General features: G+C 38.4%; 1 protein-coding gene across 1 annotated transcript in view; it reads left to right on the top strand.

Moving 5' to 3' along the window:
- soga1 (suppressor of glucose, autophagy associated 1) overlaps positions 1-26,195 on the top strand; it is a 108,182-nt gene that overhangs the window by 55,034 nt on the left and 26,953 nt on the right. The window contains exon 5 of the mRNA XM_033968835.2: positions 25,171-25,233. Within this exon, the coding sequence (XP_033824726.1) occupies positions 25,171-25,233 (63 nt within the window). The remainder of the gene's footprint in view (positions 1-25,170; positions 25,234-26,195) is intronic.

The following is a 26,195-nucleotide window of genomic DNA, read 5'->3' as shown; positions in this document are numbered from 1 at the left end:
AGATCGGACCTGTAACTTGACCTGCTTGTTTTGTCATGGCGATAGATCATTTAATACACCTCTTTGGAAACAAGTGCATTCCCTCCACCGGGAACGTTACATAGCGCACCTTTAACGTAAAAATTCTCCTCGCTTTCAGTTTGACTTGGACCCAGAGTCTTGTTTAATCCTCATATCTCTTTCTAACTGTCACATCACTTTGTTAGGCTGTACTTTCACTCAGATATTATCATTTTAATGGACCTGCTAAAACCTAACCTGAGAACATCCACTTGGAACTGATAGGCCTTAATCGCTGATATTAAGATCATAACTGCTTGTACAACTCTCCCCATTGGACTATAGGTCTCTGGGCTAGTGAAATGGAGCTGGTCTGAAGTAATATTGCGCTTTCTATTATGTAATACAGTCTTATAGTAGACTACCATTATATCAGCTTAGCATTAGGGTCAATCAGTGTTCAGGTCACCAATGATAAGAACTGTAACTTTTTGCTCTACTTTCTCCAAGGGGAATATCATTTTGTTACATAACTGCTGTCTGTCAGTTTTAAATGGGGAGTTTTGCAGTGTACTGTATATAAAAAAGTAAAAATATAGCACTTTTATAAGGAGTTTTTTGGTAATTAAAGACTCACTATGCAACTTTTCAGGTGTTTGGTCCGTCAACAGCTTGTCTCCATGGAGATGTTGTTGCTTTGTCTAGAACGGTACACACAATTTGCATTCATACCAAGTTACAGGTGTGGAAACCCGGTCCCACTTATGTTTGGATCAGCTATAATTGTATAAATGCATGGCAGAGTAATCAAACCTGTAATTTAATAAATGTATGTTTAATGCAGTACTTTGGCACATTCTCCATGGTTACAATCAAACACCCAGCAGGAAAGTTCAATCTCCAATTCTGTACGGTTTTGTTTTGGGGTCAGTATTTATCTTGTGTACTATTTCTTTGCTCTACTGGTAAATTTTTTGTATTTCTTTGGTTATGATAAGATTGAACTTGTAAAAAGTTGAATTAATAACCTCTATGTCTCATTACACATACAGACTAAGTACTGAAGTGTTTCGTTCTGCTGTTTATTTATTCCAGCTCGTTTTTTTTTTTTTTTAAACAAAATTGTACTTTTAGAATAGTTTTTGTGGTTTAAATCTGCTCTTGGGTTATTGTGTCAGTGGTATAAATTAGCTTCAATATTATCGTTTATCGTCTATATTTACTTCAGCAATACAGTATATCAAACTTCCAAATGTGTTATCATGACTGGTGTACAGTTTTCACTCACACTTTATATTTCACGCTCCTCAATAGAAACTGGATTGATATTTTTTCCACAACCCTCCTTCTGTTTGCTTTGTTTGGAACAATAGAGCTGGTGCTTGTTCTCAGATCACTTACACTGCATTGTATGAAATCCCCTGTAGATAAGATAAGTGAGGTAATTACTGTCTACTACAATACTACAATCAATGTGTCATCTTTTTACTCATGAATGAACTAAAGCGCTCTGATCAGCGGGTTATGTAAGACAAGATACAGCCGTGTAAAGATTTTCTGCATCATTAGAACTTCAGACCAATGTTTGGAGATGTCTTGATTGGCTCATTGTATGGTATGGTAAGATGTAGGGTGGTATTGTATGGTATGGTAAGATGTTGGGATACAAAAACTAATATAGAAACTAGATACTAATTTGAGCTGGTATCAATACTAAAAAGGCACATTCACAGGACAGAAATGAATTTTAACTGAATAGCTTTAGAATGAGCTGTATCAGAAGAAGACCACATAGACGGACCACTGTGGAACATACCTGAGCACCTGAAAGATTACACCGATGTAAGGCCACTTGGGCTGGCCTTATGTCGGTTTACAGATTGATCTGCGGAGGGGTGAATAAGTCTCTTTTATGGCTACTTATTATTCATTCTGCTATTTATTTATTGCAGCTCACATCTTTTAATGAAACAGTTTGTTTAAGATGGTTTCCTGAGATTAATCTGCATCATTTAATCAATTCAATATTATTGTTCACCGTAGTATTTCTCTATAGCAATATATCTTGCTTCAAAATTTGTTTGTGTAAATATATAAATTCATATCGTGAGGATTTTTTCTTGTATAGAGAAAGGAAACCTGTTCATGGATAACATTTAACATATTCACTGTTTTGTTGGTGTATTTCATATGAAGTTTGTACAGGTAGTGGTTTAACAAGGTTAAAATGTTGTTAAAATGTATTTAGTTCAATTTATTTAGCTCAAAAATAGTGATATATTGTTGATTTTCATATACAAGTTGAGGCACTGTGCTGGTTGAATCTCATTATAAAGCGTTTTATCCTCCATGAACCAGGAAGTGTCAGCATGATAACACAATTCTGCTGTGGTCTCTGAAAGTTGTGAAAAGAGTTTCTGAACTCATCTTGGTGAAAAATGTGGGTACTCGGAATGCAGAAAGTAAGTGAGGAATAACTTTGGACCATTACAAACTGTTAAAAATGAACCGACCAATCCATTGTAATATCAGCCATTCAATTTGTATGTTGTGTGCTAAATTCCTACCCATGTAGCAGTCTAATATTCTTGCATTACATTGATTATAAGCCTTGAACGTCCAGTTACATTCGTTTAATTTTCCCTAGTGGCATGATTTAGGTAGAAGTTAATTGTGTTTTAATCCGTGGAGTGTCGCATGGTGGTTTGCTGCTTAATGGTGCAGAGTGGAAGCCCAGAGAAAGGCTGAGGGGGGGGGGCACAGTTTAATGGAATCTGGCACACGGGGCACTGTTAGTATTATGGGATGGACAGTTAGCGTTATGGGGTGGCAGGAGCTGCATAGGGACAGCTTATGTAACAGGCGCCTGGGTCTATGGACTGCAGAGATAAATGGTTTGGAAAGGGCAGTAGGTTTGATTGCCCGAGTCGGAATAGCGTTTGGCATGGAAGTGTAAAATGTATGTTCATTCCATATATTATATATTAGTTCATAGAAAAAAAAGTGTCATTTTTTTGATGTTCTGATTTTCCCCATTTCTGACTATGTCCAAATGTCCGTTCACCGTCCAAGGAGCAAGACAACATTTTAAAACATACTCAAAAACACAATTTCAGTATTTGTTGATGTACCTAATCAAGGGTTTAGTGTCATTTTAGACCTGATTTAGCCCAAAATTAGTCCTGATAAATACCGGGTTTAGATTAGATGGTACTCGGAAAGCTAAATATTATCTGAACTGGTACTTGATGTAAAAAGTTGGAGAACCACTGCCCTAGTGCTGCTGTTATGTCCTTTGGCAAGACAATTCACCCACATTGCCTAGTATAAATGTGATGTGTGAGTATTGGTGGTTGGAGGAGAATATCGTACAAACTGGCAGCTTTGCGTCTGTCAGTCTACGTCAGGTCAGCTGTGGTTATAGTAGTATAGTATAGTAGTATAACACCACCACTGTGTTTAATACAAAGCAGAGCACCGTAGAGCACTTTGGATATCCTGCACGGCACTTTATAGATCTAAGGTATTATTATTAGTGTCATGATCAGATACAAATATCTACCAAAACGTATGTATGGTTGGACATTTCATTTTTTAAATTTAAAGCAGGCCTATTATGCAAAATCAACTTTTCAGACCTTTTAACTATGTTATATTTTCATTTCATTTCATTTTCATTCTCATTTACCTTCTCGAAGTTATATTTGGAGTGATTCTTGCAGGTTTGAGTAGTACGCCATATTGCCAATAAATCCCCATTTTCACCACCTCTGGCATACACCCACTGCTCTGTACTTACTTTGTTCTTCAATTTTATTTTCTTAAGTGATGATATGCGCAGGAATCAGCTGCGTCACGTAGTCATTTTGGTACAAATGGGGGAAAAAAATAAAATTCTGCTGCTTCCTAATATGATCTGCAGCTATCCCTAGTAGAGGCTGACGCCTACACGGCTCTTTGTTAGGATGACGTTTACGCCGATGTCAGCTCCGAATGGACATCACAGTTTTATAACATGGAAATCAGTGGACTTGTCTTCTTTAAAAATATCTTTTTACTGCATTGAGCCCCATTACTGCTTTTACTTGTTAGGACGCTTGTTATCTAACTGAAACTTTGATCACAATAACTGTCAATCAGAATCAAAAAATCTTTTATCATCAACGTCAGTGAGATATGAGACACCCGTCATAAAACCTCAAAAACATGATTAATCTACTGACCCCCATCTTACATAACCTAAAACTGAACTCATTTTATTCTAATATGACAGGAGTCGTCTGATCCTCACTGTCAACTGTACACGCGGCCTCCGTTTGACTCCATTCAGACAGGTGCATTGTGGGTAAAGAGGGGGATTGTGGGTAAACATGTCTCTAATTGGGCTGAGAGGTGCCAGAGGAGCGTTCACACCAGCACAGTGAAGCGGAGTGTGTCTGACAGGTCCGAAGCTGCTGTAATTGGCTTGGAGAGACACGTCACACCATTATAGCCTGTGTGTCAGGAATCATCGGACCCAAAGCAGCGCAGACAGCACATCGTAACGGACGCCATTTACTATAGTACAATTAAAGTATTAATTGAAGTATGGGTCAAAGTACTCAAGTTAAATTGTGTTATTATCAATAGTTATCAGAATGAAAACCAAAAAAAAAAACAAAAACCCTTGCACAATGCGATCCATGAGTTTCAGAATGATGAAAACAGTTGCCATAGTAATTAGCAATTTAAAACAATATATTCTGTTTGTTAATGGTCAAAAGTTCCCAATATATTGCATATAACAGGAATCTAAATCCATGAATGGGCAACACTGAAAATAAATTTGAAATAATAATGTATTTTTGTCATTTTTGGCATGATTTGTTTTTTCAAGATGGTAGTTTGGTATGACACTACACTGTATTTTTACTAGGATCTTAAAATGTAAAAAACAGAACTAGTGTATTTCAAATAGTACAATTGCAAATTACAAATTGTACAAATTGTAAATTGCAATAGCTTTACTAACTACAAACAATGACTTTATAAGCACTTTTCACATTTTTCAGAAACCAGAGTGGACTTTTGTCATCACACCACTGCTAACAACAACTAGCATGCTAACAGCTTTACTTCCTGGTTCTTGGAGGATACAAAATTATTCCTCCTTTTGGTATCTAGAAATATTGGAAAAACTTTGTCATGAGAGGATAATACCATGACTGTCCTTTCTTATGAATTCAGTAGATTTTTACACCAAGTTGTTTTGTCGCACACATATAGTAGTGTCTTTGTTATTGATTGACTGAACCTTGGATGTGTCACTTTGACTTAAAAACAGATCTGTTCTTATGTTATGACCTGATCTGACCGAGTTCCTCTCCTGTCCCACTTTCTGTCTACTGAAGTGACTGGTGGTGTCTCAGTGTCCTCTATTGACACAGTACACATAACAGTACACATGTTATATTAGTGAACAGAGAGTACTTATGTTGTGTATGGGGCTTTTGTTTATTAGAGTTATGGTTAAATCCCTGATCGCAGATAAGCTTGAATGAAAGGAACAGTGTCACATGTTTTTCAGGGTTGTTACTGTCTGAGATCACTCTTATGGGACTGGGAGGGAGAGAAGGTAATTATTTTCAACTGGAGCAATAGTAACAGGGGAAACTATGTCACGCAAAATAGTGTATGATTACTTCAGTTGTGATAGGATTCAAGTTATTTTTGTGTATAACAATTTCAATAATAATGCGAAATGAATATTTAAAGATAAGGCAGTGGACAGGGAGCTGCAGTCACTGACAACATGTTAAACACTACACAAATAAAATGAATACTTCACTGGAGGACATTAGCTAATGCAAATTTATGATGCATAATGTATATTAAAGAGTGGAAAAACTGAAGTATTCTACAAATAAAAATAATTGAGTTGCTTTGTTTTAATTTATTTCAGTTTTAATAGGCAGTTTGGGTGGCAGTAGCTCAGTTGGTAAAGCGTTTGTCCACTGGTTGGCAGTTTGAATCCTGTCTTCAGCATAAAATCATTGGTAGAGCCGTCAGATCTACTGACCCACAGGTTGGCGGTGCGATTCCAGCTCCCACAAATGAATCCTGACATTGTGTCTTTGGGCAACAAGATACTTAACCCATCTTGCCCCCAATGTTTGTGTACACTGGTTTATGTGTGTGCGTGTGTGTGTGTGGATGTGTGGGTGCGTGTGTGGGTGGGTAAGTGGTTCCTTGATGTGAAATGCTTTGAGTGCCTTGAAGATGGAAAAGCGCTAAATAAAAATGTGTCCATTTACCATTTTTATGTTATGTTTTCCAATTTTAATGACAGTGACTATTGGCTTTGAGACACAGTGAGCTAGCTGGTGTGCTGCTGTGCACAGAGCGTATTAAAAACATATTTATAATGCACAAATCTCAAAGTGCTACAGTGTGAAGCTACAACAAAGGAAAAACAGTACAACAATAAAAAAACATCAATAATGACATCAAAACTAGCAGGAATATGTCATTTTTAAAAGCATTTTTTTCCTCTAATAAACTTTATTCTAACCCATCTCAATATCAAGGTTATGTTATACTTTATTGTAGTGTTGTCATGATACTAATATGCCACACTCAATTTCAATACTAGACTCGAATAGGAATAGACTTGATACTCAATACCAATTCTGATTCCACGATGATAATAAAAAACAAAACACTATTCAGACAATGGAATGGCTTTTTCAACATTAAATAATAGTACTTTTTTATGTTCCCATGTGGCCTTATGTCTGTGTAATCCCTCAGTCGTCCAGGTAGGTTCCATAGTGGTCCATGGGCATCTTATTTGTTCTGATACCGCTCAAGATCGTCCTAAAGATATTCAAGGAAAGGCTCATTTCTGTCCTGTGACCGTGCCTTTTTGTATCAATACCTGCTCAAATGAGTAACTCGTACTTTTAGTAGTTTTAGTATTCTTTGCGATACTTTTGACAACTCTATCCTAGAGTTTCTCTGATTCTGAAATTGAACCCGGCTTGTTTGTTGCTATTACATTTTACAATATTAGCATAATAATTGAAACCTTATGAAAAAAAAATACATGACAACATTTAGACTTATTGAAATGAGTATTCAGTTATGATTATCAGTGGTCATGATCCATGTTACGTACAACCCATGCTACTGTCTCAGAGCAGAGCTAATTTGTTCCAGTCAAAGGCCAGTCACTCTTCCTCGCACACTGCAGAGTTCAACAGTGTGAAATGACCATAGCTTCTTGTTCTGGATCACTGCTCACACCTGATATTATTAATCCAGGCTTTACAGAGACTGGCTCACACAATCTCACCTCAGAGTTACGTCAGAAGACCTGAACGCAGAATGCTGCAGTGGTTTGTTTCACTGACACATGTTTGAGAAATCCTGCATTATTAGACTGTTTACTACTCCAGATGCTCTTAAAACACACACATGGGAGCACATGTACCACAACTCAATGACATCACAAGGTGGAACAGAGTGTTTTCAGGTTGAGAAAAGAACACAGCCTAAATATGCAGTGTTTGAGTGTTAAACGTGTGAATGAAACAAAACACACTTGGGTATGTTTTTAATGAGCAGACAACATTATAACAAAGATTTTAAAATATGCGTAATATGGGCTCATTAAGGTGCATGTATTTTAAAGGTGCACTATGTAACTTTTCCAGTGAAGGGTCCAGTCCACCATCTGCTTGTATCCATGGAGATGTTATTGCATAGCCCAGAATTCTCCACAGTAAGACACCTGCACTTACAGGTGTTGCTATAAATACCTTGAAAAGCATGCATTCTAACATAGTGGGTTCATTTTTCATCATGGCTGCTGATTGGCTTTTTAGTCTCCATGGCGATAGAAAAGTTTAAAGGTCTAAGGTCGCACAATGGATTCTTGTGAGTTTTAAGCCGTCCAAAACATAGCCAGAGTTGTGTTTGGTTTCATTCACACATTTGAGTAATTCTTTATAATTAGTCTGTCAACATCTCCAAATCTCGAAATCCTCTGTTCCACCTTGTGATGTCATGTAGTGGTAGTTTTCAAGTTAACCGCTACCTTTTCGCTATAGTTCAGTAGAGATCGGCAATTCCAGGGCTGAAATTATCCATCAATTCCAGCGAAGGTGTATGAAGTTTACAAACACAGTGGGGCACTTCCTGTATTACCACATGACATCACAAGGTGGAACAGAGCTTAAATATGCAGAGTCTGTGTGTTAAACATGTGTGAATGAAACACACAAAACACAACTCCAGATCTGTTTGTGATGAGGAAACAATAATATAACATAGATCGCAAAATAGTGTAATATGGGCTCTTTAAAATCATAGTATGGACCATTACCCTCCATCAGGCTTTCCACCAGAAAAGTTACATCGTGCAACTTTAAAGCCATAGCGGAGTGCCATGGATTATCACGAGAATGCAGCGCTCTTCATATCACTCAGGAAATTGAAAATATTCTAGCCAATTCCTTTATATGCAAGTTGAACAGAACAGAACCTTATAAAATGATGATACTTGAAGGTGAGTGTACACAAGGTAAAGGTCTATAGTGCAGATGTACACAGGAATTCACAACAGAACTTAAGCTTTGTACTTTGTGGTAACGAGTGCATTCCCTCCAGCTGTGATCCTGTGTTCCTAACCTTATACACGCAGACTCTATAGAACAGGGAGTCACCTACACAACAAGGACAGACACAACGTGCTTTCAAAGTGGTCGTAAAATATGTTGTATAATGCAATATTTCATCTTTGAATTACACAAAACATCTGCTATATTGTATTACCTAATGTGTATTACTTCTTGTTCAGGAAAATGCACCTTTGCTCTCTGCTGTATATTAAACGTGCTGGTTATTGTCTACGTTATGTGGCTCTGTGGACAGCGGCGCATTAGCTGTTTGCCTTCTCATTTACCCTCTTGAAGTTGTATGTATGTTTGTTTTGTATGCGTGTTTGAGTAATGTCCTCTTATATCGTATAAGAGGCAGGTGGAAATCAACATCGCAGTTTTCACCAGGAAATCAGCTGACTTGTTTAATTTTTTAAGTCATTTTTGATCAACATTGCAATTTAAAATGAGCATAAAACATAATGTAGTGATCCATGGGCGTCATAGCTTATAACTATATAGTAAACACAAGTGCAGTATGTCTTTTTTTATGTATTCTATTCCAAACAACACCTCACCAGCAGATCCAATGGCCTTCAACTGTATAATTCAGCAACAAATGAACAAACTGACAACTCCCTGATTAGAAGAACAGGTTTGTTAAAAGATCGAAGACGGGATGAAAAAATACAACAGGGAGACTACTGGAAACAAATGCTGAGTTTATTTGCTTTAACCTCAGCCCCAAAGCACCAGAATTAAACAGAGCACTTGAGTATAATGAGGTTAGTGTTGTGTTTTTTTTTTTTCCAAATGCTTGTGGGGAAGTTTGAGTCTCCTGAATGCATTTACTCAGAGGCACAAATCAATGGAGCGTTAGTGAAAATCAGCTCTTTCTCTGTAGCTCACTGTCGATCAATGGGACACTCATGAACCCACAGCTTATTAAATACAAATCAAGCCACATGTTCACCTGTAATACTGTCTCATGATGTACTTCTTCAGCCTCAGTTAAAATGAACATATCTTTAGGTTAAACGCTATAAGATTTGTTGCTAGCTGAGAGCAAAATGTCAAATACCATTAAGTGCAATATATTGGCGAAGTAAATATAGACGATAAACAATAACACTGAAACAATTTTTTTGTTAAAAAATCATGAGCTGCAATAAATCAATAGCAAAATAAAGCACTTTAGTACTTTTGCGTCTATAATGAAGAATTCGAGTTATTAATTCAACCTTTTACAGCTTAAACCTTATCATATAGACCAAAAACAACACACAAATCCCAGTAGTACAAAGAAAAAGTACACATGATAAATATTAACCCCAAAAAATATTGTTCCCGCTTTCATATTTTGAACAGTAAGTCAATGTATAATGGCTAATAGTAGTAATAATATCTGCACTAAACTGGACACTTTATAACACCGGTCACTTTAATAAGCCATGTTTGCATTGTTGTTCTGATGCTGCTGTTGTATATATTTTCTACGTCTAAGTATTTTTTATTTTAAGCATATCTTTTTTAACTTTATGCATGCCCTTATTTGTTGTGTTTTTATGTTGCACTTTCCCAGTTTGTGAGCTGTATTCACTGACAATGGCAATAAAAACTTCAATTCTGATAAATAAAACATATTTTTTAAGGTGCTCTTTATTGATCCGAAGTACTCAGACGGAACCTACACAGACATGGGGAGAACACGCTAATGCCACCGCTGCAAATTCTTTCGGCATGTGGCTAAGGGCGCCCTCACACTAACCCAATCCCGGAAACCCCCTAAAGCGTAGTATGTTTGTCCAGCACGACGCGGTTGGTACGTCGGCACAGTTGGGTAAGGTGGGCCAAAGCACGGCACAGTTGCTCATGTACGCGCCCACACACGACTTAAGTATACAAGCCCTGTGCATTCTGCGCTGATGTTACTCATAAGTGCAAAACAATGAATAAACCCTGCTCTAAAACACACATTGAATCCACGCTTGCTTTCATTATGGACTAGAGACAGCGAGACAAGTTTTGAACCCTTGTCTTCCGTCACCTTCGCTGCTCTGTGCTGTTGTTAAATCCGGAAACTGATGAGCAGCATGTATTACGATCATTTTTGGTTGTCAGAATTTATTGCGGATGCTTTTTCTTTGTACTAGTGAGGGATTTAAGGACAAAGGGGCGTGTTTGTGAGTTCTCCATAGTCTTCATAGTCGCGATTACGAAGTTATAAAAGCATCCTGTTTTGCTAACATATCCTGTCTAGCATAATATAGGAGCATATACAGTATGTTTCCAAAAGATGTGCATTTGTGTGTTTCCAAAATAGTACTTAGAAATGGATTGTGACTGAACAAACTACATTTTCTGTTGTATCTTTTGCAGATCGTAACTTTCATTGTCCATGATTTTCCTCCAGACCATAGCTGTATTTCCTGTGTAGCAGGTGAGAGTGGAGCTAGTGCAGCAGTGGGGGCAGATGGAGAGTGAGTGGGCGACAGGAGACACATATGCTCCTCAGTCTGGCAGCTGCAGAGCCAGGAGAACAGATCAGGTTTAACACCGCTTTGGACCACTGTCACCGGAAAGAAAGAGTTACCAGGGAAAATGTAGCACTCTGCACAGGGAGAATGCAGACCTGTCTTAGGCCATGGCGGAACTGTAAGAGTATATAGTAGTACTGTATTATTATAGTGGTATTTAATAATAATAATGATCGTTAACACTTACGCACAAACCTTTTATAACAAAAACAGTGGCATTATTAACTCAAAATGTCAAAATATGATTAAGCTTATTCATAAATATTCTCTAGAAACTATTTAGAAGCCTTCAGTCAGCATATTTCAACCTTGTATTTGGTTAAAACTTCTAGTTGACTACAGAAATATTCATGAGTTGCAGTCCTAGTCAACAGATTCAGGGGTTGTATTTCCAAACTGTGTGAGGTAATTATTTGTTGAATTTGCATGTTCTCCCTGTGTCTGCAAGTTTCAGCTCGATGCTTCTGTTGCCAGGTCCATCAGCTGTGCAATTTATCGAATTTCAATTACAATTACGATTGATTACATTTTTAAAAGTAAGATTAACATTAATAAATTGCTCATTACGTGTACCTTTCTTTGTTTACAACTATTACTTGTATTCAGATAAATCAGCTCATCAGTATCAACTATTCGTTTTAAACAAATAATGACTGGAATAACTGTGATTTCAATTATAATTTGGTAAATGATCACATTTTTATATAGCGCTTTTCCTCCTTCAAGGCACTCAAAGCTCTTTACATCAAAGAACCACTCACCCATTCACACACACACATTCATTCACCACTGTACTGTTAGGGTCTCCTTTACCCTACATTTTTACTTGTATTGTTATGGATGTCTTTACTTTAAATGTTTATTCATGGAGACATCTGCTGGCGTCAAACCTAACCTTCGTAATCTCTATCTCTTGTTTGTTGTGTCCAGCGTCCTCGAGCCACTTGGACTAGACTAAACTGGTACTTTTGTTTTAATGGTATAAATACACTGTATGTTCATTTGTCAGAGGGCGAGACGACACTATTAGAGACAACAGCTCTTTGTTTTTACTATTAGAAATTTCACGACAGTATGCAGACACTGGTGGAGAGGTGGGTAAAGTGTCTTGCCCAAGGACACAACAGCATTCATCTGTGGGAGCTGAAATCACCAATCGCCGATCTGACCACTCAACCAATGATGTTTATGTCGAGAGCGGGATTCGAACCACCAACCTTCTGATCAGTGGACAAACACAAAAAACAACTGAACTAATGTCTCCCTAGCCTCAGATTTGTTTTTTTATTTTTTTATGACAAATTTTACAAAGTGTTGAACCAATTGCTAGTCAACTTTTTTTTTTTTTTTTTTTTTTTTTTTTTTTACATATTTCAAGACAACCCACAATTTCAAAAGCACAGTTAAAGTTACATTTCTGCACCTTTAAGATCCTCCATGTAGCAAGTGAAGCAAGCCAGCTAATGAAAACCTGCTAATGGCCAGCCTAGCCAGACGACACGTACAATTTACCAAAATATCATCCAGGAAAAATTAATTAAAATTATTTCTGAATCTTCCGAAACCCACTGAACTGTTACCACAATGAAATAACCACAAGTTCCATTTTAAACACAGCTATTTATCAACAAAGTCCACAACTCTACAGCAGTAATCAAATGACTGTCAGTGAAGCAAGGGAAGAAAAATGTCTGGGTTTTGAGTAATGTTTATTTTTTCCCCCTTTCTTTTTGTGCACGTGGAGATGGGCCGGAGCAATAATTTTAATACGAAACACTGCAGAAGCGACATAACTTGATCTATGAGGTAATATCTTGCAGCGAGGAGAAAAAATATTGGAAAGTGTCTGGTGAACAGTGCTTCTCGTAGAAAGTAAATATTAAGCAAAAGGAAATAACAGTGACGGAATATCAATGTTTGGTGAGTGAGAAAGGACTAAGAGAGCTAAAAATAGTTACAAGTTGGATCTGTGGAGTGGCAGCCTCACTCACTGGAGGAATTAGTGCTGAACGATTTGCAGTTTATATTCAAATAGTAGGATTCTGTTTAAAGTCCACTTTTTAATTGGGTCCAGAAGAATTTACTCAAATAGGCCCATGAACTGACTACTGAACTAATACAAGAATCATGTTTTAGAACATGTTTGAACAGCTCTAAACTACAGCTAAATAAGACAGGGTATTTAGTTGTTTGTGCAGGACATCATGTTACAAAAAATGCAGTTGGATGGATGCTAATTGCATCCATCCAAACTGCAATTTCGATTAAACTGTGATTAATCTTGAAGCCCTAGTAGAAATGCCTGATTTTCAAGGCTTTTTGAAGTAATGAAATTTGACTTTTAGATTTTTTTCTCATTTTGATTACGATTAGGATCTCCATTGTATTTTCTCGGTCTTATAAACATCCCTTTCTCCTACTTCCTCCCCCTTTGTTTAACTCCATCCATCAGTCGCCGGCGTCGTCACGGTTACAGTGGCTCCAGCGTCTCCGTGGCGACCCTGACGCGGCGGTTGCCGTGGTGATCGTCTGGAGGATGCTGCAGCAGAAAGAGGGAGGAGCCTGATACAGACACAATGTAGCAACGGCTGAATGAAATATTAATGTCCAGGACACTGGATGTACCAGGTTTACTCTGCTGTTTGAATTTATACTTTCTCTATATGTTTTATGGTTTTACAAAGAATGAAAAACTAACACATTGTGGCTACTTATTAAGCCTCACCAAAAACTGGCTCTGTACCATATTTTTGTTTTTCTTTAAAAACAAGCTAACTAAAAAAGTGTATTTTAAATGGTTTGCAATGGCCCTAAGATACTTACTCACTTACCTTATGCACGCCAAGCGTCCTAAATATTCCCCATGATGAGGTTATAAGTGCTTTTACAACTTTGGAGTTTTGCCATAATGCTAACAACAACTAGCATGCTAGCCATGCACTTCCTGTTCCTCGTCCAGTAAAGGCTTTATAATTATATGCCGACAGCACACAGCAGACTTAGTCTAACCTCAAGAGCAGCTTATAAAATATATCTGTTCTGGAGCAAGACACATTTTTCCAGATACATGTGAATAATGAATAAATCTGTACACAGCAACACTGTTCTCTTAGCAATTTTACCATTTAGTAATAATGTGAGGTTAATTGTTAAGGCAAGGAGAGTTAATATATTAGCCAATAAATAGGTAATTAATGCTTTTTAAAACACAAAAAACAACAATGGTGTACAATCAAATAATTAGTATGTATAAGTCAAAATGCATGTATTTGCCTAACATCGTCTTCCAGATGGTGATTAGAAAAGACTTGGATGTGTTGTGTTTACTTGTTCTCTGGTAGATTTCAGTCAGACAGATGGAGGGAACCCCAGCTCCTCCTGGTTATTCTGGCCCCGTCCAGACCTACAAACAACACAGGATGCCTAGTGAATAAACCAGGAATTCTTAGTATTTTTGTTGTGCTGTGTACAATGGCTGAATGTTAAATCGCCATACAATTGAAATAGCAATTCATATAACAACAAAGTCTATATAAATGATGCTATTATTTCGGTGCTATAGTGTGATCTATGGAGAATATACTGTTTTTAATGAGGTATTGTAAACACTTCAAACCCTGTCACATGTTCAGAAATGCATGAGATTCTTGTATTAGTTGTAGTAATATTTCATGTCAAAGCCCACATTTTGAGAAAAGTAAGAAAAAAAGTTAAATTGACTTACAATAAACTCAAATTTCCCCAAATTACTCATCAGATATTTGACTATTTTATTAGTTTTGAAGATCTGATTCAAACTTCCAAATGCTATGTAATTGTCTGTGAATAGACTCATTATAAAGATACATTTTAAAACTGTATCTTTTCTGTAGAAACTCAACCAAAATTGTCTCACATTTTCCAAGAATCACTACTGTATTTGGTATCGCAAAGTAGTCCAAAACTACAATACACAAATACTTACCATCCCCACAGTTGTATATTAGTAATGAAAGACCCTTTATATTTTTATTTGAGTATTTGCTGATTCTCTCCACTAGTTGTCGCTGTTGTTAATGTGTCTTTGGCAGGTGGTTGTGGCTGTGACTGGCAGCAGGTTGACCTTATAAGATTGAACGTTTTCTCTATAGGTTTGCATTATTCATGTTGCGTGTCTCTGTGTGTGTGTGTGTGTGTGTGTGTGTGTGTGCTGCTTTTGTTGATGTGTGGACTCAACCCCTCCCCCTCAAAATCCCCCATCTGCCTCAGTGCCTCCTCCGGGTCCTACTGCCCCGGGCACTGGAGCTAAGCAACTTCTAATGAACCAACTATGTGTGGCTATCTGTCCTTCTTCAGCAACATCTAGAAGTTACAGTAAATACTAGTGAACGTTTGTGTTTTTTCCATTTTAAGGTGGAGTTTGTCGGTTCAGTTGGTGGTTAAGGCAACTGCAGTTTATCTTCTCATATCGTCCAAAGCAGACTAGCAGCAACCATTACCCCTGAAATAGTAACGTGATGTTAGTGAGTGAGTTGGCTCTTTTGTACGGTTCCTTAACGTGAACGGATGGAACCGGATCTCAGTTTTTAAAAGGAAAAAGGACTGGATGTATATTGAATAACACTGAACCAACACAATAATCAGCACAGAAGCAGAGCAGGTGACACGAGTCAGAGCTTTGTGCAAAAAAACAAACATTTGGCATCATATTAACAGTTAGTTTTTAAATTATTTTCATTGTAGTGGAGTGTTTTATTTAGATTATTCATAATTTGAAACGGTAAACACTCTCCAACTCTCATTTTGAACCATTTTGAGCTGTGGTCTTTCTCTCTGATTATTTTTTTGTTAAAATGACTTATCACATTGGCTTCGTCATATAAATAAGTAAATAAATAGTAAAAGCCAGCCTTTTGAACTGCTCTTTCAAAGGAACAGATCCAAAAAGCACCCATGAAGGAGCCGAAAGTCCTATACATCCCAACATATTGAGCATATTGTCTATAGTACATTCATATTTTTTTGCAAATAGTTGTCTTATAGTGAAATTGTTCAAAATATAAGGTTTTGATGTTAAATGTTTGATCAAAAAATGTAACTGTTGTGAGCCATGTATTGTGTATCAAATTCCATTTCACTCCCACAAAGTCTGTAAATTCACACCTAGTTTTTAATCTGAGCTCATGTATGTGCAGTCCTTCAGTCGTCCCGTAATGATCCATAGTAAAAGAAAAATTCAAATCTGTCAACTGGAGAAAAAGTTGTAGGAGTGAAGATGTTTCCCTTCGAGCTGCTTCTTCAGTTCTTCAGTCCTACAGCTTTTCGTCCATCTGACAGATTAGAATTTTTCTTTTACTCTGTACTCATGTTGTAAATTGTAGCCTTTCTTGACATTTTGTCATTTCAAAATAACGCTCTCTCTCTTTACCCAGGGCTAAATGTCAATGTACATAGAGAACAGTGTTTGGTGTTACACAGTATTGATCCCATATGAAGAATCAATGTTTCCTGATGGCTTTTTCTGCAGGTGAACCTTACATGTCTTTTCATACTAACACTCTATTTGTACAGCAGGCTCAGTATCGTTTCAAGGCTGTGAACAGCAGCAATTGATAAATTGTACCATCTCTGTTTGTTTGGTAGAGAATTTCATATCAAAAATTGTCTTGTTTTGTTACTGTTTAGTGTAGTTTTTACTCATGGGGAGGATTGGGGGGGAAAGGTAATTTAGGTTTTGTTTACAGTTTTGGGGGCATTCAAAGCACATTTACAAAACAAAATGATACTGAGAATGTGTTGTTTTGGCTTGACTACAATTTCACACTGAACGATTGGTGTATCTGCTGCCCTCTGCTGGTAACAGTGGGTATGGAATATGCTGTGAGAGCTAACTAGCAGCGTGGCTAATGACGCTAAGAGATCAGTTACTTCATAATGAATTTTAAAGAAGACCTATTGTGCTTTTGTCTGCTGCATAGTTATAAACTATGACACCCATGGATCATTATGTAATACTGCAGACAACTTCACTTTCTATCATGTTAGAAAACTGCAGTGCCCAATGGGAGCTCGCATCGCCGTAAACATGATCATGACAAAGAGCCGTGTATCTGTCGACACTTCTGATGGATAGCTGCAGATCACACTCGAGAGTAGCAGATTTTTTTTTCATTTGTACCAAAAGAACTATACTACTGTACGCGGGTTGCAGTGAAAATGGTGTTTGAACTGCAATATGACATCTTGAAAATTAGCGATTAACATGCATGAATCACCAAATCTCCAAATACAACTTCGAGAGGGCAAAGCTCGATTTTGCACATTTGGTCTGCTTTAAAGATTTAATGTGTAACTTTTCTAACTGCAAGCAAGCTCACCATTTCACAGATCTGACCGGCAATTTGGCTTGGGGGGCATCACCTGCTTGTCTCTATGAAGAAACACAAGTACAACATTCCAAACAAAGCAAGAACATTTACTTAGTAATGTCAGGATCTTTAAGTTAATTGATAATTGTGATGATTTATGTTATATTGTAATGAAAAAACTAAGAAATTATTGAACTGTGAGAATTTTGTAAGCAAAAATAAGCTTGTTACTCTTAAAAAGTGAAAAAAGTGAACCTAAATATGAAGTGCTGGCTGTTGATAATCATAAATAATTGTAAATGTCACAATAATCGTAACACAAAAATTGTATATTGTTACATGACTACTCCATGGAGATGGGCAGGTGGCGGACAATCTACCAGAAGAGTTACATAGTGCCCCTTTAAGTGCTAAAAAGATCTGAGTATAACAAAGTATATGGACTCAAAAACGCTGAAGATATGTCAAGATAAAAAAACACAGAAAGTATAAAGAAGTGGACTAAGTGATTGTGACGTCACCCATATCGTTCAGCTCCAGTCAAATGAAGCTCATCAAGGTTGACAGTTACAGGGGCCAATTTGGACAAAGTTCCATATTAGGAATTCCAAGCATGAGTATCATAGCAACCAAAGAGCCAATGCAGAGTTTAGCATGGAGTTGGCACTTAGCAACACTGTCAATCAAACCTGTTGCTAACGGGATTGACCTCAGGGAAAGAAGGCGCCTGATTTGTCTGTTATTAATGTTCATATCTTGATTCATGGACGCAATAGCGAAATAAAATCCCAGGTTCATGTAGAGCGGGTTAATACGAACATTTTAAGATCAGAATGACGAATCTCACTGCAGCATTTACAAAGGGAGGGGCGACAGTTTTCCGGCGTAAAGCGAATTGAAGCCAGAGTCGATGGAGTCAGAAACGCGCCCATGATCACTTCCTATTTGGAACACGAATGTTGTATGGGGGGATTTCAATAGAACATACCACACAGGACTCAGAAGTATTATGTAAAAATACTGTAAAATCCTGTTGCCTACATGTTTTTCATCCTTAGACACTAATTCCCTGTTACAGCTCTGAATTCTGGTGTGAAAACTACAGGGACTCTCTGTCAAAGCTCTTCACTAATGAGCTATACTCCAGCCGGGTTTAGGAGCTTTTATCCCCGGCTCTGCTCGCCTCCAAACTGAACAATCGCAGGCACAAACAAAATATTGCTTGCGTAAACTCCATTGAAAGGCGGGAAAAAACTGGATTAACGCAGAAAATGGTGGAAAGGTAATTACTTTTTTTTATTGGGCGTTGTTCAGGGAGTTAAGGTTTGTTTTATGGGGGATTAAAGACGTATTTCTGTCTAATTACTGTTTTGGTCCCTCCTTTCCCTACACCCTTCTCTCTCTCCTCTTTCCCTCTCTCTGTCTCTTTCTTTCTGTTCCATCTCTGTTCTTTATCCTCTCTCTCCTCCCATTTTTACCACTCTCTCCCCTCTCTCTTCCTGTCCCTCCCTCTCTCATTTTTCTCTCTTCCATGTTTCTCTCTCAATTTCTATCTCTCTCCTTTTCCACCCATTCTTTTCTCTCTCTCTTTTTCTCTTTCCTCTTTTTTCTAGCTCTCTCTGCCTTTATATATCTCTCTTCCTGAGTTATCCTTTCTCTCTCCCTCTTTCACCCCTTCTCCCTTTCTCTGGTACACCTTTTTCGTCTTCTTTCTCTCCTCTCTCTCCTCTATTTATTGCTTTCTTAACCTCCTCTTTGGTCTCTCCCGTCCTTTCGCTCTCTCTCTGCCTCTGTCACCCCTCTCCACTTCTTTCTGTATTCCTCTTTCCTCTTCTTTCTCTCCTTTCTCCCTCTTTCACACCCTCCTTCTCTCTCTCCATCACTTGGGGCTTATATAACTCTTTGTTCTTTGTTCCCGTGCAGTGCTGGTCCTGGTGGAGAGTAGAGAAAGAGGAGGAGAGGAGGAGGAGAGGAAGAGAGGAGGAGGAGGAGGAAGAGGGGCCCATAGAGTAGAGTGGACACATTTGATTATACTGTGGAGGCAAACACTTGAAAGTAATGTCTTTTCCCTATAACAAAGACCTGATAGTTTGACCACTACATTTAAACTTTGGGGATTTTTGACCTCGGTTCAGTTAAGTTAGATTTAAATGTATAAATCTGTAGTGGGAGCCATTGGGAGGGGCTCAGAATTCAAATTTCTTTTTTGATAAATCATCTTATTTGGCCATTTAATGAAGTGGTAATTTAATTTAGTTTTAAGCAGGCTGACCCAATCAAAGTTGGATTTAGACTTGGCTAATTCTGTTTAACCCTGGCTTAGTACTAAATTAAGTCTGGCTCGTGCTTGTTGGCCCTCAGACTTCACTGCACTCCTCTCCTCTATGAAAGAAAAGGTTTCACGTCAGATGCATAGTGTGAAATTATTTACGTTGAAAGCGCTTCAGTGTCGCTTAGTGGTAGAACTGCAACTTATGTGCAGGATAAACAAACAAAAAAGTTAACCTAAATGTTATTCTGTTTGTTTATATTATTGTGTTCCTGTGCTCCTCGCGAACTCTGGTTTTCAAGATCACGTGCTTTGTGTAGGAAAGTGTCGTAAAGACACACACTCGAGAAAACAGTTAGAACAGAGTCTATTTGCAGATACAGGAATGTGAATGAAGGTAGACAGAGCAGTTGGCAGTCGTCTTGGAGCAGGTCGCGGGTCGCAGGGCCAGAGGCTGGGGTGTTCGTACCGGACATGGATAGCTGGGTCGGAGACGGAGGCGCAGAGTGGCTCCAAGGAGTGGGATCACGGTGGATACACGGACAAATAAACTGGAACATGACACGAAAGACGACCCGTGGAAATACCGGGAGATGACAAGACGATCTGTCACCGAGTGTGGGGTCGTCAGTCCTTTTATGGTCACAGGTGCAGCTTAATTGATAATGAGTTGCAGGTGTGTGTGGGAGGAACGAGAGTCTCCGCCCAGCTCCAGGCTCAAACACAGAAGGGAGGCGGGAAAACAGCACAGAACACACAAAAAACCCAAATCCTGAAAGTCGAGATTTTGATGAGAATTGTTGCTGTTGTATTTGCTTAGTATTTGTTCACTTTAGCTAGTTAATGTTAATTCTAGATCAGTAGTGATTGAAATGGTAGTGTCGGCTCTTTCGTGCGCAGATGTGTTGATCTTATGGACCACTGATAGTAAACCCATCATGAAGTCACTTATGTTGTGTTTTTGAGCTGTGGACGCTGTGGATCAGGTGTGGAAGTCTGACAGCAGGTTTTGACCCGACTTCCCACGTTGTTTTTCTGACCTGTGCTGCGTTCATGTGTATTCTTCAACACGGAAAAACATTTTCTCGATTTCCCAAGGACCACATGAGCACAGCAATAGTTACAGGTCAGGCTTTTTCACTCCCAGAATGCATCTTTTTCTAGGCCTTTTTGAGCCATAAAACGCCTGCAATTGAATATAAGATAAGTGCAATGCCATACTGTAGAACATTCCAGGCAAAGCAATAACATCTCCATGGAGACAAGCATACCTGCCACCAGAAGTTACACAAAAAGTTATTGTACTTGTGTCATTGTTCACTTACACTTGAACTTAAAACTACTTCAACAAATTTTTAAAAATAATGTTTTTTAAGTGTCTACCATTTTCATTTTCACACTGAATAGCCCGATCCAACACACTTTGCATAACATTTGAAAACATTTCTGGGCTTATAGCTCATATTTGATCCTCGATATTACGTTTTAAGTCATTTATTGTCTGAGATTTATTCACAAACACCTTTTCTTTAAGATAGACCCACAGGAAAAATCGGGACTAGTCAGGTCTTGGGAGATCACATATGTTATTATTATTGATCACAACTTATTATTCTTTTAATGGCATTTACACTTGGGGCATCTCTGGTATTAAAATGTCGACTGTAACACCGCTGGGTTTCTGAGTTTGACCCATGTGACTCAAAGTACCACTGTACAATGAGGGTTCGTTCCTCGGTGCTGTATTTGCTCATATTAATGTCAGAAGGGTCGTTCTAAATGCTCTGAAAAAAATAAAATTAAAATATTTAGAAACAAAAGGGTTACGTATTTTTTTCAGCTGTCAGTGACTTTTGGGCCAGTGACTTTTTGTACTTTATTTGATGTGTTGCAATAATTTAACACAAGATGACGGTGGTTTTGACATCATCTGAGAGTATGATGTCATATCCTCAGATGGCGGCAAGAACCCTAATGATTTAATTGTACTTTGTCATGAAATATCCAAAAAGTAAATTTGATTATGTCTTTTCGTAACTAGCCCCAAAAACCCCACAGTATTACAACAAAAACCTTCATTGTCCACCTTCTGTATTAAATTGTATTGGTTTATAGAATGTTATGATGTCATCTGAATCCCAGGAGCTTACAGACATTACTAATGGCCTACCCCAGACAAACTCCTGTAAACTGAATGTAACCCTGCCACAGTCTAGTTGCTGGTTGACCACAGAGTAATGGCCCTAGCCGTAGCATGTATTTTGGGCCCTGTAATAGCGCTCTGTCCATCAGCTGTCTGCAGGCTGCTGACGCTGGAGGGGCAAAGAACTGCAATTATAGCTCCACCAAAACGCTGACTCACAAATGACAATCATCGAAGTCAATTTTAGTGGAGAGTTTCAGTGCTTAACAGCGAATTTTAAGAGAATGATATAAGTTACAAACAAAAGTTTACATGCGGAACATTGTAAAGTTTCTGGTTTTATTAACTACTTATTAGCACTAGATGTGAGTAGCGTAGAAAGTAGGGCTGACTGACTTGGGAAAAAATATCTAATTGCGTTTTTTTCCCGACAAGTGTTGTGATTGCGATTCGATTTTCAGTTCATTTTTTCATAATAGGATTCAGTTCAAAGTTCACATTTTAAACATCCAGAAGAACCGACAAAAAGACAGAAATCTGAACTGACAAACTAATACACGAATCACATTTCAGAACATGTTATTGATCTAAACTGCAGGGTTACCAGTTAGCCATTGGGACTCGCTATTTATGTCCAGCTAAATTGTAATTCTGATTCGATTGTGATAAATCTTGCAGCCTTAATAGAAAGTTGCTTTTTTGACTGGGTGAAGGTAGTGCTTCTATTTTTGACCCCTCTGAAATGTCTTTCTTAGTCTTACACATTACAAACATGCACAAACTAAGGCTGTTTTAGTTTTTGGAAACACAATTTGCTTTAAAACGCCCTTATTAAACTGGTTTTTGATCTGTGTTATAATGTGTTATAATTTCCTCATCACAAACAACCCTGCAGAATTAGGCTGAGTTCTTCTCTCAAACAGAAAACACTTTGTTCCACCTTGTGATGTCATGCGGTAATACAGGAAGTGCTCCACTGTGTTTTTAAACTCCATACAACTTCAACTAGAATCATTTGGATGATTTCAGCCCTGGAAATGCCAGTCTCTACTGAATAAAATGTAAAAGGAGCAGTTAACTTGAAAAATACCCCTTCATGACATCACAAATTGGAACAGACCATTTTGAGCTTTTGAGATGTAGACAGCCTAATAATAAAGAATTACTTAAACATGTGTGAATGAAACAAAACACAACTCAAGGTATGTTTTGTTTTTGGAGGAGGTAACAGCATTCTAACATGGCTTAAATCTCACAAGAGTCAGTTTTGTTTAATATAAGACCTTTACTCTCCTTGAAATACCCCACCCAGGAATTTCAAGATGTGTTCCTCTGAGGCTGCCATACTTGTATTTTTGACCCCTCTTAAATCTCCACTCTCCTTCCTACACTTACATGGTCCAAACATGCACAAACTAAGCCTTTTTTTTACTTTTTGGGAACACCATTTGCTTTAAAAGACTGTCAAAACAACAATTATTCACTCTCGTGCATATACCCAGCTATTTCTGTCTGCTTTTATTTACTAATCAGGCTAAAGTAGCTCATTATTTCCGCTTCAGACAGCCCTTCTCACCTCTCGCCTCCTCTCCGTCTCCGCATGCCTTTTCTTTTGTTGTCGCCGCGCCGGTTGCCGAGGACCGACTCTGTTTCCATGACAACGGGAGGCCGGAGGAAGGATGAAGGATGCTGAGGCTGCAGTGATAATGCGCGTTTCTCTGTGTGTGCACTTCCAATAAAGAAGCATGATTTATACGTGGTCTTATTATTTTATTATTCACAGTTCTCGCATTTACATTTATTGCTTTGCGCCTCAAATGCAACGCTCCATTTAGCCTCTGTAACGCTAGCCTCTCAACACCATCGCCACAGGATTGATTGGCTGGGGACTGTTAGCCATATTAGCCATTAGCATATTTGTCATGTGAGCCATTTGCGCTATATAGTTTTATTGCTAAGTTGATTATGCGTTTGTTGTAAATGGTTTTGACGCTGCCACAATCAGTTAGCAAAAACAAAGGATGTTGGGAATTTAGTCTCCATTTCCTTCTTTTTGCAAATAAAGAGGTTGGCGTTTCTGCTGCGAAGCTGGAAGGATATGGAGAGAACTTGAATTTATTTAAAGTGGGACTAAACACACCTAAACTCCCCCCATAACCACATTCCAAATAGAGCTGTTAAACTGGGAAGTATCTGGAGGACTAAAGGGGAGAGTGTGGGGAGTGGTGGGGCGGGGTCTGATGGTATAAGAACAGTGTGATTGGTCTAACAGGTATCCACATTTCAAACCTTGCCTTGCAGCCAGGTGTTTAATCAGAAACACCTAGCTTTAATCAGGGCAGTCCTGTGTGATGTCACGTAGTACTTAAAATTGCAGAGACCACTGGAGGCAGCACACACTCAGTTTTTGACTAGAAATCTGCAAAGTTACCAAAAAACTAATAGGCCAAGTTACATGTCAGATCTATGTCTGTCTGTCTGTCTGTCTGTGTCTCTCTCTCTCTCTCTCTCTCTCTCTCTCTCTTCTCTCTGTATGTCTGTCTCTCTCTCTCTCTATCTGTCTTTCTCTCTCTCTCTCTGTCTGTCTGTCTCTCTCTGCCTCTCTCTCTGTCTCTCTCTTTGTCTGTCTGTCTCTCTGTCTGTCTGTCTCTCTGCCTCTCTCTGCCTCTTTCTCTCTGTCTGTCTGTCTGTCTCTCTCTGCCTTTCTCTCTCTCTGTCTGTCTGTCTCTCTCTCTCTGCCTCTCTCTCTCTCTGTCTGTCTGTCTCTCTGTCTGTTTGTCTCTCTCTCTGCCTCTTTCTCTCTCTCTCTGTCTGTCTCTCTCTCTGTCTGTCTGTCTCTCTGCCTCTCTCTCTCTGTATGTCTGTCTCTCTCTCTCTCTCTGTCTGTCTATCTCTCTGTCTGTCTGTCTCTCTGTCTGTCTCTCTCTGTCTGTCTGTCTCTCTCTGTCTCTCTCTCTGCCTCTTTCTCTCTCTCTCTGCCTCTTTCTCTCTCTCTCTGTCTGTCTGTCTCTCTCTATCTGTCTATCTCTCTCTGTCTGTCTATCTCTCTCTGTCTGTCTATCTCTCTATCTGTCTCTCTCTCTGTCTCTCTGTCTGTCTCTCTCTGTCTGCCTCTCTCTCTATCTCTCTGTCTCTCTCTCTAGCAAAAAAAGTTACATAATGCATCTTTAAAAATATAACCCTGGTTGTTTGAAACCATATTTTAAGCTAAACTTTTCTTTTCTATCTTTTGCAGAGCTCCCAGAAAAAAAGAGGAGCACGAGCCAACAACAAAGCAGAGAAGAAGCCGTGCCCTCAGGTGGGTGCATCCACACAGCTGTATTTACTGATAAACCTCCTCAGACTGCAGCACACAACAAGACCTTTAGATACTTCAAATACTAACCCACATCAGACCCTGCTCGTCCAGATATTGGTGTTTTGGATCTCTGGGTGTTAGTAGACAATGCTGGCTAACTGGTGTCTTTAAATTTGGAAATCAAAAGATGTTTCAGTTTGCTTACTGTATAGTTTTGTCTGTGTGATATAAATGTTTTAAACCTCAGACTTTCACATTTTTAAGAACCACTCTGTCCTATTTCCATCCCTTTCGACCCCTACTGTAATTGGTTAGTACCAGTAATAACAATATAGTTTTTACTGGATTACAAGTATTGGGGTAGTTATGATGTCCTTCATTTTGCAGCTACCATTGTTTATTTAACATGCTCTTAAGTTTAGCATTTTTATTTCAAACTTCATACACATGGCCTACCTATGTCTCTAGATATGAGGTAAACATCTAGTATAGCTGATAATGAATGCAATGCTGACTTATTCTTAATTTTAAAAGAAATTAAATAAAACATTTAATCAGAAAACAGAATGAGCCTCTCTCATCACGAGCCTCTCATTTGGGCTGCCAGTTTCATTGCTGAAATCTGGTTTAAACCTAAAAGGACTCTGTCGGATCTGAACGGTCACTACTTAAACCCCAGGACAGTCATGAAGCAGCTCAGTGAGTGAATTCCAGTTCTCGACTTTCACACGAGGTTTGGGCTGTCTATACACTGAGAATGAAAATTAAAAAATGTGTTTATCCTCTATCTGCAAGTTCAGACACTGGTTGTGATTGTACTTTTTTAAACCAGTTAGCGAGCAGACATTTAACGTATGTTCTTCAAAGCATGTATGTTGTGTAATAAATATTCACTTGATGTCTGAACTGAGATGAAAAAATGGGTCAAATGCAAAGGACAAATTACTTAGTGACAAAGATGC

The sequence above is a fragment of the Periophthalmus magnuspinnatus genome, chromosome 7 (genome assembly GCF_009829125.3).
Source record: "Periophthalmus magnuspinnatus isolate fPerMag1 chromosome 7, fPerMag1.2.pri, whole genome shotgun sequence".
NCBI lineage: Eukaryota > Metazoa > Chordata > Actinopteri > Gobiiformes > Gobiidae > Periophthalmus > Periophthalmus magnuspinnatus.
This window is presented reverse-complemented; position numbering and strand designations above follow the sequence as displayed.